This window comes from Sturnus vulgaris, chromosome 22 (genome assembly GCF_052056855.1).
Source record: "Sturnus vulgaris isolate bStuVul1 chromosome 22, bStuVul1.hap1, whole genome shotgun sequence".
Taxonomy (NCBI): domain Eukaryota; kingdom Metazoa; phylum Chordata; class Aves; order Passeriformes; family Sturnidae; genus Sturnus; species Sturnus vulgaris.
In genome coordinates, this window is record NC_142264.1 from 3,929,603 (window position 1) to 3,947,340 (window position 17,738).

The 17,738-nt window shown below is 49.7% G+C and overlaps 4 protein-coding genes across 11 annotated transcripts in view; 1 reads left to right on the forward strand and 3 right to left on the reverse strand.

Moving 5' to 3' along the window:
• Window positions 1-3,302: 3,302 nt before the first annotated feature.
• LOC106851285 (sperm acrosome-associated protein 9-like) lies at window positions 3,303-7,162 on the reverse strand. Of its 2 annotated transcripts, none has more exons than XM_088177482.1 (4): window positions 7,011-7,162; window positions 6,312-6,473; window positions 4,942-5,144; window positions 3,303-4,398 (listed from the first exon to the last, which is right to left on the reverse strand). In XM_088177482.1, exons 2-4 carry the CDS (start codon window positions 6,453-6,455, stop codon window positions 4,074-4,076), a joined length of 672 nt encoding a protein of 223 aa, XP_088033608.1. In that variant the 5' UTR covers window positions 6,456-6,473; window positions 7,011-7,162; the 3' UTR covers window positions 3,303-4,073. The 2 variants fall into 2 exon arrangements, with proteins under 2 accessions (XP_088033608.1, XP_088033609.1); XM_088177483.1 differs by having other exon boundaries at window positions 6,312-6,467; window positions 7,011-7,117.
• Window positions 7,163-7,934: 772 nt separating this feature from the next.
• Window positions 7,935-11,064, reverse strand: LOC148221425 (sperm acrosome-associated protein 9-like). 3 transcript variants are annotated; one of them, XM_088177485.1, is made up of 5 exons: window positions 10,998-11,064; window positions 10,266-10,427; window positions 8,907-9,109; window positions 8,215-8,353; window positions 7,935-8,100 (listed from the first exon to the last, which is right to left on the reverse strand). In XM_088177485.1, exons 2-5 carry the CDS (start codon window positions 10,407-10,409, stop codon window positions 8,014-8,016), a joined length of 573 nt encoding a protein of 190 aa, XP_088033611.1. In that variant the 5' UTR covers window positions 10,410-10,427; window positions 10,998-11,064; the 3' UTR covers window positions 7,935-8,013. The 3 variants fall into 3 exon arrangements, with proteins under 3 accessions (XP_088033611.1, XP_088033610.1, XP_088033612.1); XM_088177484.1 differs by having other exon boundaries at window positions 7,935-8,353; XM_088177486.1 differs by lacking the exons at window positions 10,266-10,427; window positions 10,998-11,064 and adding an exon at window positions 9,899-10,216 and having other exon boundaries at window positions 7,935-8,353.
• Window positions 11,065-11,486: 422 nt separating this feature from the next.
• On the reverse strand, window positions 11,487-13,879 carry LOC106851284 (sperm acrosome-associated protein 9). 2 transcript variants are annotated; one of them, XM_088177462.1, is made up of 4 exons: window positions 13,736-13,879; window positions 12,909-13,111; window positions 12,212-12,350; window positions 11,487-12,097 (listed from the first exon to the last, which is right to left on the reverse strand). In XM_088177462.1, the coding sequence occupies exons 1-4, from the start codon at window positions 13,877-13,879 to the stop codon at window positions 12,005-12,007; spliced, it is 579 nt and encodes a 192-aa protein (XP_088033588.1). In that variant the 3' UTR covers window positions 11,487-12,004. The 2 variants fall into 2 exon arrangements, with proteins under 2 accessions (XP_088033588.1, XP_088033589.1); XM_088177463.1 differs by having other exon boundaries at window positions 11,487-12,350.
• A 605-nt stretch (window positions 13,880-14,484) lies between these two features.
• Window positions 14,485-17,738, forward strand: part of AK8 (adenylate kinase 8) — a 65,713-nt gene continuing 62,459 nt past the window's right edge. For 2 of the 4 annotated variants that reach the window (XM_088177488.1, XM_088177490.1), the window contains exons 1-2: window positions 14,485-14,613; window positions 16,896-16,980. In XM_088177488.1, coding sequence (XP_088033614.1) covers window positions 14,521-14,613; window positions 16,896-16,980 — 178 coding nt within the window. In that variant the 5' untranslated portion in view covers window positions 14,485-14,520. Of the gene's footprint in view, window positions 14,614-14,811; window positions 14,922-14,987; window positions 15,057-16,895; window positions 16,981-17,738 lie in introns of those variants that run through there. The other 2 variants (XM_014873331.2, XM_088177489.1) reach the window with 2 other exon arrangements.

The following is a 17,738-nucleotide window of genomic DNA, read 5'->3' on the forward strand; positions in this document are numbered from 1 at the left end:
CCATACTGGCACTTTCTCCCCGGTTCTGGTCTTTCATTGCTTTTTATTTATTTGTTGTTTTCATTTTCTTTTCTTGAAATAAATGAATATTTGAACGATTGCTCAAAGCAGTTTAGTAATCCATACACAAGCCTCAACGTTCCAGTTAAGGACTGAGTAAAATTCTTAAATATGAGCAACACAGGCAAGGGTCTAAGATGTGCAAGTGACACACTGTGAACATGCTTTGGCCAAGTAACGTTTATGGAGAAATTTATATAGAAAATACCATAAACATCATCTTGGAGTTCAGTGACACAGAAAGGTGTTTGGACCCCTGCACTGGGATTAGTTCTACACCATGGGGTAGTAAAATGAAAACAAGGCACAAAGTTAATTTAATTTAACTTGTCCTTACACAAAACGGGTTCATAATAAGGCATCCCTTAAGCTTGGCATTGCAAAGCTGCGCTTGCCAGTGTAAAAAAAAATCATTAGATAAAAATTTCCCATGGAAGTGTTTTACTGGGGTACAAAAAGAGGAAAAATTAAGTGCCTTCCTAGTACTTTGGGTAGTTCATAACATAGCTGATAATCACACAGGCGATATTAGGGAAGGAAATACTTCAAATTCAGGAAATTAAAATATCTTTGCTGTTGATCCTGATTTGTTGGAACTACTTAGCTGCTGGCACAATGGTGGATTTTAAAAATAGGAAATCACAGGAGTTGTTTCATCCATTCATACTCAGGAGCTCAGCAAAGGAAGCCTGGTTTGCATTCCCATGGGCTTTCCTTTCCAGACAGGACTGTTCCAAATAGCTGACTTATGGACATCATGATTTTGGTGCCTGTGGGCTTTACTTGGCTGAACCTTTTTTTTTCCTGAAGGTTTTTTCAGTCTAGTTTTGGGCTGGCTGATCTTTCCTGGCTGCCAGACTCTATTCCTGGTTTCTGTGATGCTGCCTCTGCTCGCTGTGCTGACTGAAAGCTCAAACTGTGCTGCACCACCAGCAGGGCAATTCAGGACTCCCAGGAAAACCTCTCCTGCCTCGGGGTGTTGATGATGTGGGGAGCTGACACAGGCTGGTGGTGACAGGAACAGCCGATGGCTCTTCTGAAATTACAGCTCTGGGGAGGGGAGCGGCCCCACAGCTGCCCCGGGCTGTGTCCCAGGGGTTGGATACCTGTAACCAATGTTGAAAAGGCCCTGTGGATTCAGGACTGGGGGACGGCGGGGTTGTTGGGACTGTTGAAAACTTGCTGGGGAGAGGTTTGGACATTGCTATAACGTGGCCGCTAGAGGCCCTGCCAAGCCCATCCCTTTGTTCTGCATCAGCTTCCACGGCAGCTCTGGGATGCTGAGATTCCTCTCCCTTCAATCGTCCACCACCATTCCTGACACTTCATCTTAACTTCTGGGGGTCTGAGCTGTGTCCTATCCTCTCGGTGTGTGAGGCTGGAACCACATATTGAGCATACAGAATGTTTCATCACAGAATGGTTTACCACAGAATTGTTTGGGTTGGAAGGGACCTTTAAAGCTCATCCAGTCCAACCCCCTGCAGTGAGTGGAGACATCTTCAACTCCATCAGGTTCCTCAGTTTGACAAAAGCCTGGTTTGACCCTTAGCTCAATCAAGGGGAGCACAGAGATAAATTCATACTGATGCCAGCATTTTGTTGATATAATCTATTTCCAGTCCATATCTCTATTTCAGCCTTTGAACAAAAAAGCAGCATTTATTTCCTGGACTAACTGACAGATCTGTAGGAAAGTCAGGCTGATGCCCTGCCTGGTTTCTCAGTGTGTATCTTGAAATTTTATGCTCACTGAGGCTAAAGTAAAACTTTACTGCACTTTTGTGTTTGGCATTTACATCCTGTTTATGTAAATTCTTCAAACAGCTTGATTTGTAGTAGAGGAAAACAATTCTTGCTGTATCTTTTTGTCTTTTGAAGTGTCCATCCACTCTGGAAGAGGAGAACTTGTATGGAAATTAAGTAATTTGTCTGGATGTTTTTGTGAGACTTAACTCTGCAGTCTTCAACAGATTCTGGTCTTGTCATTATCAAACCTCAGACTGCAAGTTTTACGCACTCATTTTTCTGCTTGGGTCTTAAAATTCTGGCTGCATGACACTGACTGAAAGGATAGGGCTAGGCTAGAAATTATTACTGAGATTTGGGAACTGTTTCTTGTGTGTATGAATCTTATTATTAAAATTTGGGAACTTTTTTGTGAGTATCACCTTGGTCAAGTGCAAAATGACAACTGCACTGGAATTTTGAGCAGCAGTGGAGGAATGGCTGTGGTAGCACTGTTCTGACAAACCATTTGTGCTGTGGAAGCTGAAAGTGAGCTACAAACTAGAGGATAATTTTGGTATCCTCACAGCGTGTGTGTTCAAATTTAAACCATAGGACAGGGCCAAGAAGGTTGGAAACAAGATCTGGGAATAGCAGCTCTTGTGTCCCCAACACTTGTCATCGTTCAGTCCTTGCAGCTTGTCCTGAAAAGCTTTCCAAGACAGCAACTGTCACTGGACGCTTGTCTGCACCATGAACACAACGGGGCAGCTGCCACAACTTGGACTTGTCAGCCTGAAGCTGCCTCTGCACCAGGGATCTCAAGTGAAGCCAGAGAGGGTGATGGTGACATTCCACTGGCTGTGGCCCCAGTAGTGCCCAGGAGTCGCTCTGTGACCCTCTGTTCCCATTTTGAGTTCACCAAGGTTCAGTTCAGTTGGATCAAATCTCCCTAAAAATAGGGCTTTATTCCAGACTGGCTGGGTGCATTGCAGTGCAAGTGGATAGGGGAAAGGAAAAAAGTGCAAAACAATGTAGGGTTGTGTGAGGGATAAAAATGCTCCTGAAAATACTTTCCATTTCATCTGAACTATTGTTCCTTCCTATGTCCTTCCTCTGTATTTATTCTCCCTTCTCTTTTTAGCTGCTTGTTGTCAAAAACTGGTGATTTTAACGCAAAAGCTTTCTCACAGAAACTAAGCCCAGAAATTGTTCATTCAGGAGCCTCTTCAGCAGGAAGCAAAGAGCAACAGGTAATTTGCCTATGGGAGGGGAAATATCAGTCACACACAGGGAGGACACTTATTTAGGAAGGGCTGTAGGGTCTGACCACGTGCTGACCTCGTGCTCCATATTTTGAGCCCACGGGCCATCATAGGCCTGCCCCTTAGGTGGGACATCTGGCCTAACCTAATGCTAACTTTGTCTTGAAACAGGGAAAGCACAGGCAGTTTAATCTGCAATTTGAACCATCTGAACATGATACTTCTACCACATCCCAAATGAATCACATGGACTGGAAATGGCTTTTATTTGTAGAGGTCTGAGGAGCACAGTGGTGTTTTGTCCACGTTTGGCTATTGTCAGTGCAAACAAACGAATTAATTCTGCTCTTCTTTAAATTTCCGGGTCTGACAGCAAAGAAGTCAAGCAGGTGTGAGAGGTTTCTGTGGTGTGAGGAGCTGCAGGAGGCTGCAGAAGAGCAAAACAGAACCAGAACACTGGCCTCTGTAGCCAGTAGCAGGTAATGGAGACCTTCTGAGTATCGGTAAATAAGGATTCTGTGATCCAGCTAACCAAACTATTTCTATGGGGGTGAGGGAATTTTAGAGACAAGTCTAAATGTCAAAGATGTGTCTAATCCATAATGCCAGGTCTTTGCTGCTCTCCATCGCATCCTTCAGACATGCAGATTCTTCACCCTGCTGGCTGTGGCAGGAAGGGAATGTTCTGCAGAAAGAAGGCAGAGAAAATGTAAAATCCTATTTCAAGTAACTTCTCCAAGATTCATGTCGGAGAGATTAGAACCCGATGAGTCCTGAGTGTTCCCTGCTCCCACTGCAGTGCTGGCCCCAGGGAGCAGCTGCAGCTACAGCTCCTTCTGTGGGGATGGGAGGAGCAGAGTGGAAATCTCTGCAAGGGACAGCAAATGCATCTGTGGCAGGATGGCTGCAGGGCAGCTTTTCAGAAAGTGCACTCGGGATGGATCTCTAATGTTCACTGTATTTAATCAGCCAGGTGGTTAAAGGTGGTGAGCAGATGATGCAGGAGCTCTGAGCCATCCTTTAATACGGGTGTTTGCCTGGTGGCCTCCAGGGAGCCTTCTGTTCTGGACGTTGATTGGCAGCTAGGTATTTCTGGAAATCTTTTTCCTGCAATTGTACAGCATTTTTGTTACTAATGGAGGTCTGTGCTGCAAAGTGCCTGACAGTGGGTGTCTCCTTCTCACATGTGGCAGGTCCATGACTCACAACATACAGCACGTTCCGCTTAGAGTAGGTTATCCACTCCCTCATAGTGTCTATAACGATGGGGATGAGGCTCACTACCCCTCCATAACGATGCTTTGCTTCCTCTAAGCTCAGATAGTTCACAACACCGTGGGGGTAGCTGTGGGACAGAGGGAAACAATTGGCAGAGGAGTCCCAGCAGTGCAACCCTGGGAGCCACCCTCAGACACCCCAGGGAAGAGCAGGATTGCACAGGCAGACAGCTCCCAAAAACAGAAAGGTATAGCTAGAATTGCACTTGGATATATGAGTCCTGCCAAGAACCACCCTGGCACAGATCTGGAAGTCTTGGAGCAGACATAGAGACACTTGCCCTGCAGAAATGAGCTCTGTACAGAGGAGCAGCAGGAGGAAGGGCCAGGTCAGCTTCCTGAGCACTGCACGGACCTCAGGGCGCTCACCTGCCCTGCCATGCACCAGGAAAAGGGTGCACAGACAAAGCAGCAGTCTGCTTGTGGATGGACACTGACAGTGTTTTCCCAACAGCTGGAACAGCAACCTGGGCAGCACCTTGTAGCCTCTCTAAAGCCAGGAAGGTGCTGTGACACAACTGGTGGAGAAGCCAGGTGGGAATGTGCAGTGCCAGTCCCCCAGCACCAACAGCCAAATGCCACGAGCTGAGCTGAGCTGAGGAGGCACCTACGTGGCTCGAAGGGCAGTGAAGTCGTTGCTGTCATTAAGGAGCACTTTGCACTTCTCCACAAGGCCCTTGGTCACACTGTCCCCAGGATGCACCTTTTCCAGCTTCTGGCAGAGGTTGCGGAGATCGTTGCAGATGGAGATGAACATGTTGAGGATGCGCCTGTCTGTGGAATTGTAACAGTGGTGGTCCTTGTAGCACTGCACCTGCACAGGGGGAAACGCAGAGGTCAGTGATGCAGTTAAACTGCACTGAACTTGTGCTGCAAAGCTGCTCAAGCTTAGTGAGGAGAAGCTGCTTTCTCTTGTGGCTCTCAGGTGTGAGCCCCATGGATATTTCCCTGTCATTCCTCATGGGGAAGGCTGCATTAAGGGATCTGTCCATCAGCACACTGAGCCTGCCTCACCCTCAGAGGTGCACGAGTGCCCCAGCCAAACCCAGCTGAGTCAGTGTGGGGTGTCTCCTGCTCCCTCTGCCCCTGCCACAGCTGCCTGGGCAGAGCAGGCTGGGAAGTGAGGGCAGCCACCAAACTGGGGATGGTTTGGAGTGATGTGTTTGCATCATGCATCCTCTTTATTTGGTACATGGCTGCAAACTCAACCCATTTAACCCCAACTGCCCTGGCTAACCTGTTAGAGCAATGCTATTCCCTGCTGGCCCTGAGCAGTTGTGTTACTCAGAGTGATGGCATTGCATGAGGAAATGCCAAGTAGGTTCTCCAAAGAAATCAAAGGCTCTTCAAAATAGAAAACTCTGAGTGGCTGGTTAGCAGCCAGAGCTGGGCACCAACAGCTCCAGTGCTTTCCCCTTCTGTCTCCTGGTGGTCTAAATTATAGTTTTAAGTACACCATGCTGTAAAATCTCCAAGACTATTCACTTACCAGCCCAGAAAACCCCTTGCCCACTTGGGACTTCCACCCCTCAATCTATCATCCTCCCTCTCTAACACAGCCATTATTTTTAATAAGCACTATAGAAAGATCCAGCAGTGCCAATACCAGGGGGAAGAGCCAGGCAGGCTGGTTCCTATGAGCTGAGGATTACAGATTCCATGTGTGGCTGGGGAAGGAAGCCTGGTGTGATTGTTTTCTTGTACCCTGTGTTTCTGGCTGTGCCTCAGCAGTGTTAAAGGAAACAACAAAGTGCTGCTCAGCCATGAGATTCCTTCTGAGATAACAGGAGGCCTTCACACAGCTGCTTCTCTGCCCACTTCTTCAGTTATACACAAACGGTACTGGAAATCTTTTGTCCATCTTCCCTTCAATAAAATGGGAATTTCTTCATTTCTTCATCCCTGAGCTGTCTCCAGGTTCAGGCCAGCCCCGTGTTCTCCCTGTTCTCACGGGCAGGGAGCACTTTGTGCTGAATTTTACCTGGACTATGGAAGACACAGGTTTGATCAAATCATGAGCTTCCTCCCTCGTGTGTTCCAGTGCTCTGATAAACGTGAACTGCTGCTGCTGGAAGAGCTTGTAGTCCTGCTCGATCTTTCTTAGAGTTTCCACTACCTCATCCATGTTGACTTATTTCTGGATCTGGGAGTGAAAAGGAGAAATTATGCAATTCTACGTCTCGTCTGAGATGGAATTGTCTTTTACTAGAAAACTGACAAAAAAAAAAGAAGTAAAAGGCAGGAAAAAGAGGAATATGTTGTATCGAAGGCCTGCAGTCCCAGAGCCCCAAGCAGTAAGTCAAGGAGTTGGTAATGATGCTGCAACAAGAGGCAGAGAAGCCAGAGGGGAGCGCTGACAATCAGATGCTATAAACGCGAGCGGGTGTGTTGTAAAGATAATGCGGCAATGCATCAACCGCGCGGGCCCGGGGGAGCCGGGGGCAGCCGGGGCTTCTCTTCCGGCTGTAAAACCCCGGCCCCAGCGGCTCCCACGCCCTCCCGTTAACCCCCGGGCGGCGGCGAACCTGCCCCTCCACTGGGACCGTGCGGACAAATCAGAATCTCCCGGGGCAGCCACGCCCGCAGTCCCGGCCCTGCCTGACCCCCCAGCCCGGTGACCCCGCGCTGCGGGCGGGCCTGGCCGCCTCGCTCCCGCCCCGGCCGGCCCTGCGGCTCGTACCGGCCGGTGGGCGGGCGGTGGCGGTGTGGCAGCTCCCCAGGTGGAACGGGGCTGTGCCGTGACCGGGCGGACGGCGTTCACTGAGGGTTTTCGGCTCCGCCGTTGCCGCGGCAACCGCGCCGCCGTGGCCGTGGCAACCGTCGCCGCTCGATGACGTCTCCCCGTTCCCCTTTGAAATAAACGAGGCGCTGGCCACGCCCCCGAGTGGAGCGAGGCCGTTTCCCGTCGCGCGGTGATGACGCCTCCTAAGCAACGCGTCCCGTTGCTACGGGCGGCCATGGCGGAGCTCGCTATGGAGGACCGGGCCCGGCCGTGGCCGCCGCCCGCGGGAGCCTGGAGGAGCGGGGGCTCTTCCAGCTCCTGCAGGTGATCCGGGACCCCCCGCCAGCCCCTCCGCGGCGGGCGGAGCTGGGGGAGCGGCCTCGGTTCAGGCTCCTGTGTAATGTGATGGGCGGGTGTCCGTGTGTGAGGAGTTTGTCCTGTAAATAGAGGTTCTGTGGTCCAGCTAACCAATCTAATTTTATGGGTATGAGGGAATTTTAGATACAACTCTAAATGTCAAAGATGTGTCTAATCCTTAATGCCAGGTCTTTGCTGCTCTGCATTACATCCTTCAGACATGCAGATTCTTCACCCTGCTGGCTGTGGCAGGAAGGGAATGTTCTGCAGAAAGAAGGCAGAGAAAATGTAAAATCCTATTTCAAGTAACTTCTCCAAGATTCATGTCGGAGAGATTAGCACCCTATGAGTCCTGAGTGTTCCCTGCTCCCACTGCAGTGCTGGCCCCAGGGAGCAGCTGCAGCTACAGCTCCTTCTGTGGGGATGGGAGGAGCAGAGTGGAAATCTCTGCAAGGGACAGCAAATGCATCTGTGGCAGGATGGCTGCAGGGCAGCTTTTCAGAAAGTGCACTCAGGATGGATCTCTAGTGTTCATTTCAGTGTGTTTAATCAGCCAGGTGGTTAAAGGTGGTGAGCAGATGGTGCAGGAGCTCTGAGCCATCCTTTAATAGTGGTATTTGCCTGGTGGCCTCCAGGGAGCTTTATTTTTCAGACGTGGGTCTTCATACTTGCACTTTGGGCATTTTCTGTCCTGCAATTGTACAGTGTTTTTGTTACTAATGGAGGTCTGAGATGCCAAGTGCCTGACAGGTGGGGTTTGGGAAGTGGGTGTCTCCTTCTCGGATGTGACCTGTCCATGACTCACGTTAGGCAGCAGGTGCTTGTTAGTGTAGGTTATCCACTCCCTCACAGTGTCTATAACGATGGGGATGAGGCTCACTACCCCTCCATAACGATTCCTTGCTTCCTCTAAGCTCAGATAGTTCACAACACCGTGGGGGTAGCTGTGGGACAGAGGGAAATAATTGGCAGAGGAGTCCCAGCAGTGCAACCCTGGGAGCCACCCTCAGACACCCCAGGGAAGAGCAGGATTGCACAGGCAGACAGCTCCCAAAAACAGAAAGGTATGGCTAGAATTGCACTTGGATATATGAGTCCTGCCAAGAAGCACCCTGGCACAGATCTGGAAGTCTTGGAGCAGACATAGAGACACTTGCCCTGCAGAAATGAGCTCTGTACAGAGGAGCAGCAGGAGGAAGGGCCAGGTCAGCTTCCTGAGCACTGCACGGACCTCAGGGCGCTCACCTGCCCTGCCATGCACCAGGAAAAGGGTGCACAGACAAAGCAGCAGTCTGCTTGTGGATGGACACTGACAGTGTTTTCCCAACAGCTGGAACAGCAACCTGGGCAGCACCTTGTAGCCTCACTAAAGCCAGGAAGGTGCTGTGACACAACTGGTGGAGAAGCCAGGTGGGAATGTGCAGTGCCAGTCCCCCAGCACCAACAGCCAAATGCCACGAGCTGAGCTGAGCTGAGCTGAGCTGAGGAGGCACCTACGTGGCTCGAAGGGCAGTGAAGTCGTTGCTGTCATTAAGGAGCACTTTGCACTTCTCCAGAAGGTCGTTGGTCACACTGTCCCCAGGATGCACCTTTTCCAGCTTCTGGCAGAGGTTGCGGAGATCGTTGCAGATGGAGATGAACATGTTGAGGATGCGCCTGTCTGTGGAATTGTAACAGTGGTGGTCCTTGTAGCACTGCACCTGCACAGGGGGAAACGCAGAGGTCAGTGATGCAGTTAAACTGCATTGAACTTGTGCTGCAAAGCTGCTCAAGCTTAGTGAGGAGAAGCTGCTTTCTCTTGTGGCTCTCAGGTGTGAGCCCCATGGATATTTCCCTGTCATTCCTCATGGGGAAGGCTGCATTAAGGGATCTGTCCATCAGCACACTGAGCCTGCCTCACCCTCAGAGGTGCACGAGTGCCACAGCCAAACCCAGCTGAGTCAGTGTCGGGTGTCTCCTGCTCCCTCTGCCCCTGCCACAGCTGCCTGGGCAGAGCAGGCTGGGAAGTGAGGGCAGCCACCAAACTGGGGATGGTTTGGAGTGATGTGTTTGCATCATGCATCCTCTTTATTTGGTACATGGCTGCAAACTCAACCCATTTAACCCCAACTGCCCTGGCTAACCTGTTAGAGCAATGCTATTCCCTGCTGGCCCTGAGCAGTTGTGTTACTCAGAGTGATGGCATTGCATGAGGAAATGCCAAGTAGGTTCTCCAAAGAAATCAAAGGCTCTTCAAAATAGAAAACTCTGAGTGGCTGGTTAGCAGCCAGAGCTGGGCACCAACAGCTCCAGTGCTTTCCCCTTCTGTCTCCTGGTGGTCTAAATTATAGTTTTAAGTACACCATGCTGTAAAATCTCCAAGACTATTCACTTACCAGCCCAGAAAACCCCTTGCCCACTTGGGACTTCCAGCCCTCAATCTATCATCCTCCCTCTCTAACACAGCCATTATTTTTAATAAGCACTATAGAAAGATAGTACAGCAGTACCAATGCCAGGGGGAAGAGCCAGGCAGGCTGGTTCCTATGAGCTGAGGATTACAGATTCCATGTGTGGCTGGGGAAGGAGGCTTGGTGTGATTGTTTTCTTGTACCCTGTGTCTCTGGCTGTGCCTCAGCAGTGTTAAAGGAAACAACAAAGTGCTGCTCAGCCATGAGATTCCTTCTGAGATAACAGGAGGCATTCACACAGCTGCTTCTCTCCCCAGTTCTTCAGTTATACACAAACGGTACTGGAGAGCTTTTGTCCATCTTCCCTTAATTAAAACCATTTCATCTCTGAGCTGTTTCCAGGTTCAGGCCAGCCCCGTGTTCTCCCTGTTCTCACGGGCAGGGAGCACTTTGTGCTGAATTTTACCTGGAGTATAGATGACACAGGTTTGAACAAATCATGAGCTTCCTCCCTCGTGTGTTCCAGTGCTCTGATAAACGTGAACTGCTGCTGCTGGAAGAGCTTGTAGTTCTGCTCGATCTTTCTTAGAGTTTCCACTACCTCATCCATGTTGACTTATTTCTGGATCTGGGAGGGAAAAGGAGAGAAAGGAAGCTGCTTTTCAGAAATTCAGAAAATCAGAAATGCAATTCTATATCTCGCCTGAGTTTGAATTGTCTGCTCTTGGAAAACCGACGAAAATAAAAAGGACAAAGCAGGAAAAAGAGGAATATGTGGTGTCGAAGGCCTGCAGTCCCAGAGCCCCAAGCAGTAAGTCAAGGAGTTGGTAATGATGCTGCAACAAGAGGCAGAGAAGCCAGAGGGGAGCGCTGACAATCAGATGCCATAAACGCGAGCGGGTGTGTTGTAAAGATAATGCGGCAATGCATCAACCGCGCGGGCCCGGGGGGAGCCGGGGGCAGCCGGGGCTTCTCTTCCGGCTGTAAAACCCCGGCCCCAGCGGCTCCCACGCCCTCCCGTTAACCCCCGGGCGGCGGCGAACCTGCCCCTCCACTGGGACCGTGCGGACACATCAGAATCTCCCGGGGCAGCTTCGCCCGCAGCCCCGACCCTGCCTGACCCCCCAGCCCGGTGACCCCGCGCTGCGGGCGGGCCTGGCCGCCCCGCTCCCGCCCTGGCCGGCCCTGCGGCTCGTACCGGCCGGTGGGCGGGCGGTGGCGGTGTGACAGCTCCCCAGGTGGAACGGGGCTGTGCCGTGACCGGGCGGACGGCGTTCACTGAGGGTTCTCGGCTCCGCCGTTGCCGAGGCAACCGCGCCGCCGTGGCCGTGGCAACCGTCGCCGCTCGATGACGTCTCCCCGTTCTCCTTTGAAATAAACGAGGCGCTGGCCACGCCCCCGAGTGGAGCGAGGCCGTTTCCCGTCGCGCGGTGATGACGCCTCTTTAGCAACGCGTCCCGTTGCTACGGGCGGCCATGGCGGAGCTCGCTATGGAGGACCCGGCCCGGCCGTGGCCGCCGCCCGCGGGAGCCTGCGCGGAGGAGCGGGGGCTCTTCCAGCTCCTGCAGGTGATCCGGGACCCCCCGCCAGCCCCTCCGCGGCGGGCGGAGCTGGGGGCGACGCCTCGGTTCAGGCTCCTGTGTAATGTGATGGGCGGGTGTCCGTGTGTGAGGAGTTAGTCCTGTAAACAGAGGTTCTGTGGTCCAGCTAACCAAACTATTTCTATGGGGGTGAGGGAATTTTAGAGATAAGTCTAAATGTCAAAGATGTGTCCAATCCATAATGCCAGGTCTTTGCTGCTCTGCATCACATCCTTCAGACAGGCAGATTCTTCACCCTGCTGGCTGTGGCAGGAAGGGAATGTTCCGCAGAAAGAAGGCAGAGAAAATGTAAAATCCTATTTCAAGTAACTTCTCCAAGATTCATGTCGGAGAGATTAGAACCCGATGAGTCCTGAGTGTTCCCTGCTCCCACTGCAGTGCTGGCCCCAGGGAGCAGCTGCAGCTACAGCTCCTTCTGTGGGGATGGGAGGAGCAGAGTGGAAATCTCTGCAAGGGACAGCAAATGCATCTGTGGCAGGATGGCTGCAGAGCAGCTTTTCAGAAAGTGCACTCAGGATGGATCTCTAGTGTTCATTTCAGTGTGTTTAATCAGCCAGGTGGTTAAAGGTGGTGAGCAGATGGTGCAGGAGCTCTGAGCCATCCTTTAATACGGGTGTTTGCCTGGTGGCATCCATGGAGCTTTATTTTTCAAACATGGGTCTTCACACTTGCATTCTCTGTTCGAGCATTTTCTGTCCTGCAATTGTACAGTGTTTTTGTTACTAATGGAGGTCTGAGATGCCAAGTGCCTGACAGGTGGGGTTTGGGAAGTGGGTGTCTCCTTCTCGGATGTGATATGTCCATGACTCACGTTAGGCAGCAGGTGCTTGTTAGTGTAGGTTATCCACTCCCTCACAGTGTCTAAAACGATGGGGATGAGGCTCACCACTCCAGCATAACAATCTATTGCTTCCGCCAAGCTCAGATAGTTCACAACACCGTGGGGGTAGCTGTGGGACAGAGGGAAACAATTGGCAGAGGAGTCCCAGCAGTGCAACCCTGGGAGCCACCCTCAGACACCCCAGGGAAGAGCAGGATTGCACAGGCAGACAGCTCCCAAAAACAGAAAGGTATGGCTAGAATTGCACTTGGATATATGAGTCCTGCCAAGAAGCACCCTGGCACAGATCTGGAAGTCTTGGAGCAGACATAGAGACACTTGCCCTGCAGAAATGAGCTCTGTACAGAGGAGCAGCAGGAGGAAGGGCCAGGTCAGCTTCCTGAGCACTGCACGGACCTCAGGGCGCTCACCTGCCCTGCCATGCACCAGGAAAAGGGTGCACAGACAAAGCAGCAGTCTGCTTGTGGATGGACACTGACAGTGTTTTCCCAACAGCTGGAACAGCAACCTGGGCAGCACCTTGTAGCCTCACTAAAGCCAGGAAGGTGCTGTGACACAACTGGTGGAGAAGCCAGGTGGGAATGTGCAGTGCCAGTCCCCCAGCACCAACAGCCAAATGCCACGAGCTGAGCTGAGCTGAGCTGAGCTGAGCTGAGGAGGCACCTACGTGGCTCGAAGGGCAGTGAAGTCGTTGCTGTCATTAAGGAGCACTTTGCACTTCTCCAGAAGGTCGTTGGACACTCTGTCCCCAGGATGCACCTTTTCCAGCTTCTGGCAGAGGTTGCGGAGATCGTTGCAGATGGAGATGAACATGTTGAGGACATGCCTGTCTCTGGAATTGTAACAGTGGTGGTCCTTGTAGCACTGCACCTGCACAGGGAGAAAATAGCAGTGCTTGTAAATACAGCATAATGTTAGACATCATCTCTGTGAAAATATGGTGCAGTGTCTCTCACAATCCTCTCCATGACTTTGGGAAAAGCCCTTCTATTAGAAAGGCAGCCCTTGGACAAGACAACCACCTCATTCTGTGTCTGAATCCTGACAGCAGCCTGGATGTCTCTCTGCCTTGGCATCCACCTGGGTTTTGTGCCCAAGTTTTGCTTTCTCCAATCGACAATTCTGATTTTATTTTAGGTATTTTTCCCTCCTCTGTTACTAGGTAGTCTAAGTTATAGTTTTAAGTACAGCATGCTGTAAAATCTCCAAGACTATTCACTTACAAGCGCAGAAAACCCTTGCCCACTTGGGACTTCCAGCCCTCAATCTATCATCCTCCCTCTCTGACACAGCCATTATTTTTAATAAGTACTATAGAAAGATCCAGCAGTGCCAATACCAGGGGGAAGAGCCAGGCAGGCTGGTTCCTATGAGCTGAGGATTACAGATTCCATGTGTGGCTGGGGAAGGAGGCTTGGTGTGATTGTTTTCTTGTACTCTATGTTTTTGGCTGTGCCTCATCAATGTTAGACTATTTTGCTGAATAATTTGTACCTGGCTAATGGATGACACAGGTCTGACCACATCATTGGCTTCTACCCGGCTGAGTTTCAGTGCTCTGATAAATGTCAACTGCTGCTGCTGGAAGAGCTTGTAGTTCTGCTCGATCTTTCTTAGAGTTTCCACTACCTCATCCATGTTGACTTATTTCTGGATCTGGGAGTGAAAAGGACAGAAAGAAAGCTGCTTTTCAGAAATTATGCAACCTGAGTTGGAATTGGGTCGTTTAGTGGAAAACTTAAAAAAAAAAAAAAATTAAAAAAGGAAAAGGCAGAAAAAAGAGGAATGTGTTGTGTCGAAGGCCTGCAGTCCCAGAGCCCCAAGCAGTAAGTCAAGGAGTTGGTAATGATGCCGCAACAAGAGGCAGAGAAGCCAGAGGGGAGCGCTGACAATCAGATGCCATAAACCCGAGCGGGTGTGTTGTAAAGATAATGCGGCAATGCATCAACCGCGCGGGCCCGGGGGGAGCCGGGGGCAGCCGGGGCTTCTCTGCGGCTCGTACCGGCCGGTGGGCGGGCGGTGGCGGTGTGACAGCTCCCCAGGTGGAACGGGGCTGTGCCGTGACCGGGCGGACGGCGCTCACTGAGGGTTCTCGGCTCCGCCGTTGCCGAGGCAACCGCGCCGCCGTGGCCGTGGCAACCGTCGCCGCTCGATGACGTCTCCCCGTTCCCCGTTGAAATAAACGAGGCGCTGGCCACGCCCCCGAGTGGAGCGAGGCCGTTTCCCGTCGCGCGGTGATGACGCCTCCTAAGCAACGCGTCCCGTTGCTACGGGCGGCCATGGCGGAGCTCGCTATGGAGGACCCGGCCCGGCCGTGGCCGCCGCCCGCGGGAGCCTACGCGGAGGAGCGGGGGCTCTTCCAGCTCCTGCAGGTGATCCGGGACCCCCCGCCAGCCCCTCCGCGGCGCGGGGTGACCTGGCGGGGCTGGGGGAAGCGGGGAGAGGCCCCGGTTCAGGCTCCTGTGTAATGTGATCGGCGGGTGTCCGTGTGCGCGACGCGGCCGTGCGGTCCCTCCGTTAATTATTTTAATTAGCAGTTTCTGTGGCTCATACTTGTCGTTTGATTTGAGGAAGGAAGTGGCAGCCTGATAAGGATGGCGTCGGTGAACGGCGAGGCAGAACGAGGAGCAGGAGGACGGGGGGACAGTGAGAAATTGAGTGCGGGAAGAGGGCGGTGAAGGTTTGGCCGTGGCTGTCACCGCCTGCTGATCATTCCCCGCTTAAAACCCTTCCCCCCGCATTCCTGTCGTGGCTGTTCGGGATGATGTCAAAAATAAAGGGAGAAGAATGCTCTTGTGGCGTGGTTGTGATTTCGGTACATTGCAAGGCTGGTTTCCCTGCTTTAGAGAAGGGGTTTTGTTGTGGAAGTTCGGGGAAAGCCATTGTGTCGTGCATGGGGAGGTTTGTGTGAAGGACTAAATATCCTGGTGCATTTCTGATAGGAGAACTTGCTGGAGAGCCTTCCCCTGTGTGCTGCTCTTAACTCTGTTAAAGTCATTTTCACTCGCTCAGAGCTCACTGAAATGTACACGTTTGTTTCTTTTCTTATCCTTTTTTTGTGCTATCGTGTTTTCCCCTCTGTCTGCTATGACTAGTGCAGCATCATTTTTTTTTTTTTTATTAAATACTGTATTTTGCAAGCCACGAGGCATTGAATGCAGCTGCAAGGACTCATATTACATAAAATGTTTGTAGGATTTACTCAGGGTCGTGGTTTAGTGCTTCAGTTGTGTTGGAGCAAAATAACGACAAAAACACAGCTTGACATTGTTGTGCTAAAACATTTACAAAACCCCAAATGTATAAACTATGTGAGACCCAAAATATAAAACTCTCTCAAAGTGTTGCAGAGGAACTCATGTGAAATGAAATTGAGTTTAGCAGAATTGGATAAAATTAAAGGTTTGGGCAAGAAACAGTGCCAGTGTCAATCACTGTCAGCCTAAATGTTTTTGACTCATAATAAACCCAGATTTTCATAGGTTTGTTAGTTATAAAGGTGCTGCTAAGTGTAGTGCAAAATCCAGGTTCCTTAGTTTAAATAAATGTTGCTGGATAGTAATAATTTTTAAATGAACTTCCCATAAAAATAAAAAATACAAATTTCATCATTTATGCTCTGTGCTACCCAGACCTTGATGCATCCGAGCTTGCACGATCACCAGTTTATAAACAAAATTGAGTGTTTTAATTATTCTAATCAAGTGGATGAAGTAGAAAAGGAAAATAGGCCACTCTAATAAAAGACAATTAGTTGGTGAGGATATAAAATTTCATGGGCTAGATGGACTTTATGGAATTTACTTACACATATTAAAGTGTTATGACTGCTTTTGAGAAATGTCTCTTCCAGCGTGAGCATTTCTGCAGCTTGTCTAAATTGGAGCATTAGTTCTGTTTGATGTTTAGTTCTAATTACAGAACTCGTGGCTGTGTTGAAATGGTTTATTGTGAAATGTATGGATTTCTCAGAATTGTTCTTTTTTCTGCCTGTAAAACCCAAATCCTCCCTGAAACCAGTGCAGGATCCCCACTGCTACGGGTGGGAGCTGAAACAAGGGTTTAAAATGAAAATGGGCTCCAAAATAGACATTCAAGGCAAGGCTTTAAGCCTTTCTTTTCTTTTTTTTCTCCCCCACTTTCTCCCCTCTCCTTTTCATGCAGAATGCAAGGTACAGGTGTGAAATGTGCCATTTCTGTGGGTTGTGTTTTCCATAGCTCTTGTCCGTTCTGCACTCCTTTGGGCTAGTCAGCAATTTGTGGGAATGTGCTAGAGAAGGGTCATCTTGTCCTGCAGAGACACAAATTCAAGTTAACTCTGGTTTTCAAACTCCTTGTAATGTTTTTATGTCAGTGCTGCCTCAACCATTTTGGACCTCAGGCTGCTCAAGTCAAACCTCTCTGGTGTCTGTATGTATTGTAAATAAGCCGAAAAAAATGGGTTGGGGTTTTTTTGCTATCAGTTTTCTGACCATCTTCAGTTTTTCAGCATCTAAAACAGGTTCTGAAGTCTCAATTTTGTCTGTGAAAGTAAATAAATAAGCGTTTTTAAGCTGTTTAGGATCCTCATTGTAACATTGCTGTAAAAATGCAAGACATCACAACTGCAGAGCTGTGTTAAATTTTCCTCTTACTTTGTCCTATTTATTTCCAGAACATGCTTGAAGAGCTATTAATTCACAAGCCAGATGATCCCATTGAGTTCATGATAAACCACTTAAAGCAAAACAACGATGATGGTAAGTGAAAATGGAGACACCAGAAATAGTTCAATTCCTGATTTGTAAACAGCTGTTGGGAGCTGTGCTGCCGTTGGCAGGTGATGGATCAAACTTTTCAGGCTGAGTCCTGGGGAGGGGGGAAACAAAAAAAAAAAAAAAACAAACAAAAAAAAAAGATGATGAGCATTTTGGAATAGTTATAGGCAAGATGCTTTTAATTTCTTTTTTTAGTGGGTAATCTAATAAGAAATGCACTTTAACAGTTATAACAATGAAACCCTCTAAGGGAATAACAAAGAGTTCTGGTGTATCAATTATTAATGCCTTCTGTGCCCCATCTGATATTTCCTGTTGTCTTTAAGCTCGCTAATTACTCCTTTTGTCAGGTGTAAATTTGGGTTCCTATTCTACCTGGGCTGGCAGATTCTCTGCTTTTTGATTAGTTTGTTACTCACTGCTGTTAATGAGTTCCACAGCTCAGTGGCACCTCAGCTGAAGGAACAGTGAGTGTGTCTGCTCCTCTGTGTAACAAAACCTGGTAAATTGAATGGGAAGTCTGTATTGTGCACAATAAAAGCATGTACCCTCAATCAAATTATTTGATTTACAAACTGTTCACCCTTAGGCAGATTATATTTGGATATGCATAACTGAACTGTAATTTTTGTTCTGCGTGAGCTGTCAGGGAGAGCTGGTGTCATGGAGCTTTGATGTTTCTTTAAAACCAGAGTAAACCATTATGAAAGTTCTGCTGCAGCATCAATGAAATCATTATC

Bases quoted from the DNA above. Each gene is read 5' to 3' on its own strand.
- LOC148221425 (XM_088177484.1), bottom strand. From the start codon at position 10,409: ATGGATGAGGTAGTGGAAACTCTAAGAAAGATCGAGCAGAACTACAAG. The intron at 9,110-10,265 runs GTAAAATTCAGC...CCCCCTGTGCAG, and splicing joins CTGTGTCATCTATACTCCAG to GTGCAGTGCTACAAGGACCA. The intron at 8,354-8,906 runs GTAGGTGCCTCC...TCTGTCCCACAG, and splicing joins TTCACTGCCCTTCGAGCCAC to CTACCCCCACGGTGTTGTGA.
- LOC106851285 (XM_088177482.1), bottom strand. From the start codon at position 6,455: ATGGATGAGGTAGTGGAAACTCTAAGAAAGATCGAGCAGGACTACAAG. The intron at 5,145-6,311 runs GTAAAATTCAGC...CCCCCTGTGCAG, and splicing joins CTGTGTCTTCCATAGTCCAG to GTGCAGTGCTACAAGGACCA. The intron at 4,399-4,941 runs GTAGGTGCCTCC...TCTGTCCCACAG, and splicing joins TTCACTGCCCTTCGAGCCAC to CTACCCCCACGGTGTTGTGA.
- LOC106851284 (XM_088177463.1), bottom strand. From the start codon at position 13,879: ATGGATGAGGTAGTGGAAACTCTAAGAAAGATCGAGCAGAACTACAAG. The intron at 13,112-13,735 runs GTACAAATTATT...CTCCCTGTGCAG, and splicing joins CTGTGTCATCCATTAGCCAG to GTGCAGTGCTACAAGGACCA. The intron at 12,351-12,908 runs GTAGGTGCCTCC...TCTGTCCCACAG, and splicing joins TTCACTGCCCTTCGAGCCAC to CTACCCCCACGGTGTTGTGA.